The 11,591-nt window shown below is 37.6% G+C and overlaps 1 protein-coding gene across 1 annotated transcript in view; it reads right to left on the bottom strand.

The window, feature by feature from the left end:
• Positions 1-7,256, bottom strand: part of LOC145980787 (uncharacterized) — a 28,989-nt gene extending 21,733 nt beyond the window's left edge. The window contains exon 1 of the mRNA XM_083113869.1: positions 6,861-7,256. Within this exon, the coding sequence (XP_082969995.1) occupies positions 6,861-6,872 (12 nt within the window). The 5' untranslated portion in view covers positions 6,873-7,256. The remainder of the gene's footprint in view (positions 1-6,860) is intronic.
• Positions 7,257-11,591: the final 4,335 nt, after the last annotated feature.

Consider the following 11,591-nt stretch of genomic DNA (forward strand, 5'->3'; position numbering starts at 1 on the left):
AAATTTCCCATTCTTCTCTTGCATGCAAATTTTGGAATGTATACTCGTGTGAGTATATATGAGAGAGAGATAAATGTTATTTCCATGTTGTTACTTATTTTAATCTCGTTAGGTCTACAATTTTTTGGTCAATAGTTGTTGCTGACCGTCGACCAGACTAGAAGCCCTTTCCTCCCTATGAAATTTGTTCGAAAAAAAAACTGAAATAAGTTGAGGAAAACATTAATATTTTTAACGGATCCTTTAAATTTCAGGCCATGAAATATTTGATCATTCGTCATATGTTAAAGTGCAACTCAACAGTGGGAAACGTTAAAAAATGCACCTTATACTCAGTGATGTGCGTCTACGCGTAAACAACGATAGTCTGTCTACATTCCACACGTAGACTATTTTATACATGTAGATTACGTAATCTATGTAAACTACATGGCGGAAGTTGATAACTTAGCAAAGGGCGCCGTGGAATTAAAAATATATACTGCGTATCAGTTGCTGATGTGTAAGGAGAACTTTTCATACTCTTTCTTCCAAATCCGAACAATTTCTCACCTAGGAAGAAATCTAATATAGAAATATTCCAGTGTTTTATGGGGAAAAGACCACTCTTGCCGCACGACTGCCATCTGTTGTTGTTTTTTGCATACTATTTATCTTCTTCCATAGTTGATGATAGAAGAGAATAGAAATTTTGTTGTAAATAGGATTCTTTTCAGTTCGTTAGGAACCAATATAGTTGAAAATGTCACTTTCCTTTCATGAAAGTGTATGTAAACTACAACGCTATGTAATCTACGCGTAGATAAGTTTACGCATGTAGACGTAAACTTATAGTCTACGGCACATCACTGCGAAGAAACTTTTAAAATGGTGTTCATGAATTCCGTTAAGACAGTGGGAGGTTTTGTTTATCCCCACCCACTTCCTCGTCCATGAAAATCACCTTGGAAAATTTGTCATGTATTGATACGCTCGAGTTCGAGTTTTATTTTGTTTAAGTCCACTTTATACACAGAAAGTTTAATCGGGGCTGTACCCCCAGTTTAAAGTGAGATATGGCCCACTATGTGCCTCCACCGAGTATTGAACGCGGCACTTTTTGATTGCAAGCCCATTACGTGGATTAGGACGTTCCTGTAGGCGGAGTGGCAACGCTATCGCCTTGTAATCAAGGGATTACATCACGGACTGTAGGTCCAGTCCCGTTTAGCCTACCCGCGCGTAAAATGGTCTAAAAGCAAACTTTAGGTTCGGATCTTGTTTTGGTCTGTGAAAGTTCAAAGGGGGCCAAAATATCACGGAGTGGGGCCCAAGGGTACAAGCAGGGTTGTTAAAGGTCCAGGAATTATAAATAAATTCAATTCCGGTCCAGGAGAGAATATCAGAAGCGTAAATGGGTTCTGGACCGTAAAGAACCTTTTTATCTGTGAAGTATTTAAATACGGTCCTCCAGGAACCTTTTTTCCGGCTCAATTTAAATACGGTCCAGGAACCTTTTTTTTCAGACTGAATTTAAATTCGGTCCAGGAACCTTTTTTTTCAGACTGAATTTAAATTCGGTCCAGGGACCTTTTTTTTCAGACTGAATTTAAATTCGGTCCAGGAACCTTTTTTTCAGACTGAATTTAAATTCGGTCCAGGAACCTTTTTTTTCAGACTGAATTTAAATTCGGTCCAGGGACCTTTTTTTTCAGACTGAATTTAAATACGGTCCAGGAACCTTTTTTTTCAGACTGAATTTAAATTCGGTCCAGGGACCTTTTTTCAGACTGAATTTAAATTCGGTCCAGGAACCTTTTTTCAGACTGAATTTAAATTCGGTCCAGGGACCTTTTTTTTTCAGACTGAATTTAAATACGGTCCAGGAACCTTTTTTTTCAGACTGAATTTAAATTCGGTCCAGGAACCTTTTTTCAGACTGAATTTAAATTCGGTCCAGGGACCTTTTTTCAGACTGAATTTAAATTCGGTCCAGGAACCTTTTTTCAGACTGAATTTAAATTCGGTCCATTAACGTTTTTCAGACTGAATTTAAATTCGGTCCATTAACTTTTTTCAGACTGAATTTAAATTCGGTCCAGGAACCTTTTTTTCAGACTGAATTTAAATTCGGTCCAGGAACCTTTTTTCAGACTGAATTTAAATTCGGTCCATTAACGTTTTTCAGACTGAATTTAAATTCGGTCCATTAACTTTTTTCAGACTGAATTTAAATTCGGTCCAGGGACCTTTTTTCAGACTGAATTTAAATTCGGTCCAGGAACCTTTTTTCAGACTGAATTTAAATTCGGTCCATTAACGTTTTTCAGACTGAATTTAAATTCGGTCCATTAACTTTTTTCAGACTGAATTTAAATTCGGTCCAGGGACCTTTTTTCAGACTGAATTTAAATTCGGTCCAGGAACCTTTTTTCAGACTGAATTTAAATTCGGTCCATTAACGTTTTTCAGACTGAATTTAAATTCGGTCCATTAACTTTTTTCAGACTGAATTTAAATTCGGTCCAGGGACCTTTTTACCGGTTCAGTTAAATACGGTCCAGGAACCTTTTTTCAATGAAACAATACGCAACTTGGACCGAATCTAAATTGTACGAGAAAAAAGATTCCCGTCCCGTTACGGTACCAAATGGAACCCATTACTTAAGGATTCCTGCACCTTTAACAACCCTGGGTAAAAGCCCAGTAGGCTCCTGTATCACTTCAGTGCACATCTGCCTGCTTTTGACCCCCCCCCCCCCCGCCGGCCTTTTTGAAAATTCTCTCATGACTCTTATGCAAGAAGAACACTGCATTCTCACAATTAGGTTGTTTTTCTACATGTTGCATTGTTCCCGCCTTTTACCATGTCATGCGTTGTTATTGTGTCAGACATAAAACATTGAATTATTCTCTTCCCTGCGATTAACATAATTAGCATGCTGCTTCCTTATACATGTCTAACGACCACATGCATCATCGTCCACAAGATAAATTAAATTAATACGGTATATGTGGATGTACAGTGGGATCTACTAGTATTGCCGTGCAAATTGTCCATCACCATGTTCGTGTACTTTATTTGACCCAATAAGAGCTTCAAGAATTATAAGAAAACTCAAAACAAGCTGTTGACAACTTCTGCAGCAGCATACATAAAAATCCATCGCTTAAAAACGCACAGGATGTAAGAGAAAAATTAATGAAAATAGTCATGGACAATTTGCACGGTAATACTAGTGGATCCCACTGTACAGTCAGCGGCAATATAAGTGGGCGCCTAGTGCCTGAAATACTCGATATCCTGCAAGGCGTTGTGTGTGTGTGGCCTAACTCTAAGGCGAAAAGTGGATTTTAATAGCAAATCGCTAATGGTAACTTCTAGCAGTCCCGTAAGGTTATGAAACACACAACGCCTTACAGGGAAGCGAGGATTTCAGGATCTATGTGTCCCATTTTTTTTTTTTTTACGGTGACTGTACTTTCGCTCATTATAAACAAATATTGGAGTTTGTATATATTTCTTTACCAAAATGGTAAAAAAATCATTTCTGTGTATCCTTCTTTGGAACTTCAAATTTTCATCTACTGTTCTTTCTTCGTTATTTCTTTTCCTATCTTTCCTCTCTCATATTCTGTATTGTTTTCTCCTCTACTCTCCTTCTCTTTCGTTCTTTATCTCTCTCTCTCTCTCTCTCTCTCTGCCTTATTTATGTTATATCTCTCATTATGCTTTATCATTCACTCTTTCTCTCTTTTTATCGCATATTTCATTGCATTCAATTCTCTCCTTCATTCTCTCAGTCTCTCTCTTCTATCTCTATTGTGTCTTTTCTATTATTTGCGGTCTCTCTTTCTCCCTCTGTGTCCCTTTCTCGCTGTCTTGCTTCTTTTATTTCTCTCTATCTCTCACTATCTCTCTCTCTCTGTCTCACGTGTTTAGTTCAGTTCTCTCATTTTCTCTTTTTCTCTCCCAGCGCCTTGTACCTCTGTCTCTCACGCTTTGTCTTACTTTTATTTCTCTAACATTTTCTTATTTCTTCCTCTTTAAAAAACTTTCTTCTCCCCCTCTTAAAACAAATCTCCTTTATGACAACCCGATAACATGACACTAACACATGTCTCTTCCGAACACAATAATTCCATTTTGATATCCCTTCATATATATCTTCATCTCTTATTTTTCACTGCTGATAATAGTAATCAGCTTCTCCCTGTATCAGATGAGAGAGCAAATGGACTAAATGCTGACGCACCCAATTAATCAATCGAACAAGGAAGTTACATCCGTATACAGATCACAAATTTTGCACATGTTCTGGGTTCAAATATCTGCCAAAAAAGATTGTACTTTATGGCTATCCGCTCATTCATTTTATCATTCATCTCCATCGATATGATTAACCTAAGAAGAGATAAAACAGAAAATGCAATACAATAAGACCTAAGATATCAATGGAACATTTCAGAATTTTACTACATCAATCTAGTCAAAATTAACCGAGAGACGTCATGAATATTTCTGCTCTCCCGAACTATTTATCGGAGGTTCGAATTTCCGATCGTTAGATACGTTGGCGAGTACGCGTCTGCCGTTAACGGTGCTTTTAGCATAAAGCTGAGTTCACTTATTTTTCGTACGATTTAGGGTGGCCACTATGTGCTTCCACCGGGTATCGAATCAGGGACCCCTTATCTCTACAGAAGAAGTAGTCTATATAATAATAAACCATGGCTAGAAGCATGCATATTTCGTTTTTGACGAAAACAAGAAATGTGAAATAAAAAATTGTAATGTTATTTTCTCATGTTTGTGAAATGTGTGATGTGCATTTTACTACCCTGTTTTGTCACGAAATAATGCGAAATAGACTCTTAAACACGAAATTTAGAGTTTGTTTACCGGCGCGACACTTTCTGAAGTGTGAATTATCCTGTGGGGTATGCAATACACGGATAATGTATAAATTCTGCTGTAAATTTTTGAGAAGGAAAAATGGACCCCTTTGTACAGGAATTAACTTAATATTTTGGTAACGACATAAATGTGCTATTAGAAGGGATATGTTTATTTTGTGTAATAAGTGCAGTTTCTAAATCAAATTTGGGATTATATTCACAATTTTAAAACTAAAATGTCATTTTATATACTGCTACAACAGCGAAATTTTATTTTATTTACCGCTTTTGACTGTTTTTGTACCGAAATTTTGCTTTTTTATTTACCACAAATATGTGCCTCTAACCATTGGTAGTTTCCACGATGAGAATTTGCTCGGTAAATGTAGCGTGTGTAGTTCCTACAGGAACGGACTACATAAAATCAGCATTACACTATGATTTAATGACTAAACTTTGTCAATAGTCTGTCTTCCTACTGTTATGAGTAATTGAATATAATTTGGTTATACAAAACAGATATTTTCTTGTGTTCTGTAGCCTTGAATACACACACTGTCAAATATATCACATCTCATTGTATCTTTATGTAGTTATATATCTTTCTATGAACCTTCTCGTATTAACTGTGTATATGTCACACTGCAAAATGCATGATCAATAACATCAACACTAAATATTATTTCTCTCATTTACAGAGACACGGTGTGTCAGACTTTTCAATTAAAATATATTAACAAATAAAGAAGTCTTCTTCTTTATTATTCGAAATTACTCAGAAGAACCAAGTGCCTTTTTAATAAATGAATGATATGACTTACTTTACTTGACTGTTCTGCCAATTGGTTATAGCAAAGATGAGGATAAAATGATGATAAAGACATGTTATGCAGACACAACACAAACCCAACAAGGTTCGATACACGGTGGAGGCACATAGTTCTTCGGATTCAACTTTAAACTGTAGGCCCAGTCCATATTTGTCTTTCAATGCATAAATTCACTGAAAAACGCACTCGACAATAACGACCCCCACAACGGTTATACTGGCTGTGGGTCCATGCGCCAGAACCTTGTTAGTTTGCAAGGATGCAGTTCAGGGTGTAATACGTGGAAGAGACTGGTATTTGGGTACCTTCCGAAAGGGTCGCGCCTTACCATGGACGTCCGGAAGGGCCCACACCCCCCTCTGTAAAATGAACGTCCACCTAAAAGTTCTATATTTCACATATAACTTCATTTCAGCCATAGTAATGTATGTTAATTATTATAAAGACGTTGAAGGAACATGGTAATTTTAGACTGAAGCAATGGGGGAAAATATGCTTCTTTTGGCCCTCTCTGGAAAAAAATTACCTTGCTTGCCGCTTCCTGGAAAAAAAACCCGTTCACATCCATGCCCTTTACATCCCGTTTTTCTTTTTACAAGTTTTTACAAAAATTCAACTCCATAACGAAATTTAAATTGCGATTCTAGTAGCGGATTTACTTGCACTGAAAATATGGTTGGATATTCTTTTCATAAACATTATTGGTCCGGGTTCCAATCCCGGCTTGGGCATGGATGTTTGTGAGTGTCCATTCATCAATTTCATCATGTCATCACTCATGCCCATCTTCGCAAATTAGCCAAAAGTGGCACAAAAGGCGAAGTAAAATAATGCAAATTATTCAATAAATCAATCATAAACCTTATTCTAAAAACGTTTACAAAAGAATTGAGTTCGTATTATTACAAGTACAATAACCAATTATCATAAAGATGTTCAAAATTATAATCTGAACCATGTTTGTAAACAAACGAAAAGAGGCAACGAATTACTATTTTTTTTTTAAAGAAAATAAATATGTTGAATTTATAGTGAGGTGTCTTACTGTAGTTACCTGTCGACAAGAGTGAACACGTGTTGTCTTGTAATGAGTGCAAGGAAATGATGTTTTGCCGTAACCACGTGAAAAAGGCGAGAAAGAGGAAAACTTACCAAAGACTTCATCGTCACCGTCTTGTTATGTGAATACCACTGGAAAAGCTGGGTCTAGACTAAGTGCCAGCAGCTGACCTTGTTATACTTTTTATACTTGTCACTTCAGTGCGTTACTTTCGCCACTAGAAAAACAGAATTTCTCCGCATCGGGGGCTAAGCACGTACCACTCCCGACACGCTAGAGGACCCACGACCATTGCCTTCCAACACACACTTGCACACGGTAGCACGCACCGATCCACAATGGGAGATTCTGAAGGAATGTGAATGCCCCGACGATTCTTATTCTCCTCAACAGATGGAAGCATTGACGCTGATGCCGTAATGGGTACCGTTTCGTAACACCATCAGCATTGTCTTTCGAGGGATTCAGATGACAATGGCAACGCCTTGGTGCATCCAATCCTCAGGTTTAATTGCTTGCTTCCTTCTTTCACCTTCACGTATAGATGGCGCGCGTGTGACTCTCGCGATGACAATGGAAGTATCCGATTCAATATCTGCGAAGGTCTGCAACTTTCAGTCAACGCATGCACTTCAGGATTTTCCGATATCACTTTCTACGACCGTAATAAGGTTAGGATACTTGAATTGTATGCTGGCAGGGACGGGAGATGCTTGTCAAAACAACACAACTTGCCAACAGTATAAAAGAAATCACTATTCAACAACTGTTGTTGTTTTACCAAATTACTTTCTCCTGATTCCATTCTCTGAGTTTTGCCCTCGGGGGCTTGTTGAGAGGAAGATGCTGCACCGTTTTGTCACAGAGAGTGGTTCTCAAAGATATGTCGTCACGGTGTGCTTAATTCGCAAGGAAAATTAACCTAACGGAGAATGGCAGTTTTACGGTTCTGTGGATCGAATTGTCACGCCTTTTTTCTGTTCCTTGTTTTTGTCTTGTCCGTCCGAGCAAATTTAAAAATATTTTTGTACCTGTACTGCAGTTCTCTTCTGAGGTGTAAGGGGTGTCACTTTCACAAGACACCCAAATTGTCAAACTCCCTTACATGTAGAATGTAGTACACCTTGGACTGCCTTTTGCAGACCAAGTAACTCTGTCTGGCGCAGTGGTAGCGTCGTCGTCTTGTAATCAAGGGGTCCCAGGTTCGATACCCGGTGTAGGCACATAGTGGTTCGGATCCCACTTTAAGCTGTAGGTCCAGTCCCAATTAGCCTTACTGTGCATAAAGTGAGGGCCGTGTTGTATCCTGTCCTTGTGTGTCCCTTAATCCATTTCATCTTGTCACTAGATACACACCTTGAACAGGAAAATTCCAACGAATTATATAACTGACATGATTTCGCATAAGTTTTATGTTACATATTTGTACATGTTTGCCAGGATTTTACATATTTGCTATTTACTTAAGATAAAGCAACATATTTCTGTAATTTTTTCCTTACATTGATCATTTTTCCTATGTTTTCGACTTTTGAAACATGCTGATGAAAATTTGTAGCACATGTGATGTCATATTTTCTAATGCATGAGATGCTTAGTGGTTACTGTCACCTAAAATTGACTGCCAAGTCGAAAGATAGGCTGAGGACAATAAAACAAAATAAAATACAATAATAAATACGGGAACTGTTATTTATCGAGAGAGGCTGGATTTTGCCCCCCCCCCCTTTCTGGTTGTACATTTTGTCTCACTTTTAGGTTTAGGCAAAGCACCTATACACTTGGCATCGGTGGACAAGAAAGCTACTTTCCTGTGCATAGCGAGTTACACAATATGTTCCCTTGTACAAAAAGTACATAAGTAGCTATGTATTTTCATTCGATTGTTATTTCTGGGGTTGCCTCTTTTTACAATTTGTTTCGTAAGTTGCAAGGAGCTCTCTTACATATTTGCATATTACATATTGCGATGTGAAAAGCAATTAATAGTTGACAAAATTGGTTTCTTAAATATGTACACGTTGCTGTGCAGTTTTGTGTTTATAAATGTGATACAAATTTTAGTTTGAACAACTTATGTCCTTAAAATTACGTTGAATATGTTCAAGTAAAATAAATCTCTAACAGAATTCTTGAAATTGCTTCGATACTCGATTGTTATTACATATTATTTGATACAACCCTACTTATTTAGCTACATATTTTATCAATTATTGTTACATATTTATGTACTTTCATATTACATAAATATCCGGGGTTTATAGTTAACAGCATTCATCCTCATCTTCGCGAATAGCCAAAAGTGGCACAAAAGCGAGATAATGCAACGGAATCGTGCTTCTAGGATAATCGCATTTCATTGCGTTGGATCTGTAGTGTTCATAAAATCATTTATCTCATTTCCTTCTGTCTCCCTATTCATCTCTAACTCTGTCAGCATTTCTCTCTGTCTCTGGTTTTCTATCTCGCTTTTCGCCTCTGTCTCTCTTTCTCTCTCTCTCTCTCTCTCTCTTTAGTTCTCTTTGGGTCTTTCCTTCTCTGTCACACTGGCTTTTACCTACTTCCTTTATGCTTTCTAAGATATAAATGAAAGCAACGAACATTAGATATCTAAAGTGTCCATCAGTTTTACCCGGTTGACGTCCAGTCCCGATTAGCCTTACTGTGCATAAAGTGGACTTATAACACCAACTCAATAAATCAATGTATGTTCCTATATTCCATCTTTACATTGAAAGAGCGGCCCTCGAGGTTGAAACACGTCGGCTTTAATAAAGACGATATTATTATTATCCCCCCGATCTGTAAAAATTTATCTTTTTCAGACTTTGCTTCTATCTTCTATTCTCTTTTTCCAATTCCCCCTTTTCTATCTCTCTTGCGCCCTCTGTTTCTATTACTTGTTTTCTCCTCTTCTCTGTCACGTTCTGACCTTTACTCTTTATGCTACACTCTCTTCTCTTTCAGACCTTTACCATCCTGCCAGCCATTATATACATTCACAGACTCGCCCTTCCTTTTTCAAAACAGCGAAGAAAGAAGTGTTGTAAAGTTTTGAAAATATTTCGAGAAATTTAGGAAAGTCACATAACACTACCGCATTGTACTTTTTTTGTATTTCGATTTGATCTGATTTTTGTCATTTAGTTTCTGTATAACCAGATAGGTTATACTCAGTGATGTGCCGTAGACTATAAGTTTACGTCTACATGCGTTGTCTACACGTAATCTACGCGTAGATTACATTGGGTTGTAGTTTACATAGACTACGTAGACAATCTAAAGTGCATTAAAATTAATTTTCAAGTGTTTCATGAAAAGAAAGTGGCATTTTCAACTATGTTGGTTCCTAACGAAATCAAAAGAATCCTATTTGCAACAAAATTTCTCTTCTCTTCTATCATCAACTATGGAAGAAGATAAATAGTATGCAAGAAAAGCAACAGATGGCAGTCGTGAAGCAAGAGTGGTCTTTTCCCCATAAAACACTAGAATATTTCCTATATTAGGTTTCTTCCTAGTTGAGAAATTGTTCAAATTTAGAAGAAAGAGTATAAAAAGTTATCGTTACACATCAGCAACTAATACGTAGTATACTTTTCTTTTAATTTCACGGCGCCCTGTGCTAAGTTATCACTTTTCGCCATGTTGTTTACATAGATTACGTAATCTACGTGTATAAAATTGTCTACGTGTAGAATGTAGACTATCGTTGTTTACGCGTAGACGCACATCACTGGTTATACTACTTCTTAGCGTTAGTAATATTATAGATGTAAAACTGAAAATAATTTCGAATAGGGCCTGGCAACACTCGAGAGCAGTGATGCCAACCGTAGGAACATGTCCCTACGCATAGGGACTTTTCACTATATTTTTGCCCGCTTAGGGACATATTTTGCCAAATGAGGGAAAACGTAAGGACTTTTTTCAATGTTGGAAAATAACATTTTATTGTGAAAAGCTTACTCGCCGGTCAGTTGCACTTTCTTCGCGTTCAGTTTCCCTTTGTGTATGATCATTGCGCAATAGGGGTGTGCGGGATCCCGAAAAGTCGGGACCGGGTTCGAAAAAAAAAATCCCGACCTTTCTGGTTCCCGAGCAGTCGGGAAATACCGAATGGTCATTTAAAAAAAGTCGTTATTTCTCGGAGTTTTCTGCATTGTAAGTTTCTAGAACTTATCGGAAATTGTTACGTAATTCTTATTCCATAAATGCAAAAAAATCACTTGAGGTGAAAATGACGTGTACAATTCGAGATTTCCAGAGCTTTGGGAAATTTCGAAAATTTCCCGTCCCGAATGTCGGGATTTAAAAAAAAATTCTCGTCCCGACCCAAAAAATTATGTCCCGCACACCCCTCTTTTGCGCAACGTTGACACATCTTGCATTGCAGTTGCAGATTACAGAATTGTTAAATTCTTTGCTAGTGATAAATTCTTTCCTTAAGGCACGTGAAGAAGACTGCAGGTGTTGTTTTTTTTTAGTCGCTTTACTTGGCGTAGGGACATTTGGTCAATTGTAGGGACATTTTGACTACCTCTGCAGGGACATTCCCGAAAAGTGGTTGGCAACAGTGCTCGAAAGTGCCAATGGAGGACGGAGAAGAGAAATGTTTCGTGTTGGGGATTTTTTCATAAGTAGTTATTTCACCATGTGTAATCTTATGTGTAAGTTAACTGTTTTCTCTATATGTGTTCACTGCATCAATACATTAATCTTCTGTAACACAGGCTGTTATTTCTTGTGACATTAGTGTTTTGCCTGTCCATGTGTGTGCTAGTGTACTTTCGTCATTCATCTCCTACTCGCTGTTCCGAGGC

The sequence above is a fragment of the Lepisma saccharinum genome, chromosome 28 (genome assembly GCF_977018435.1).
Source record: "Lepisma saccharinum chromosome 28, izLepSacc3.1, whole genome shotgun sequence".
Taxonomy (NCBI): Eukaryota; Metazoa; Arthropoda; class Insecta; order Zygentoma; family Lepismatidae; genus Lepisma; species Lepisma saccharinum.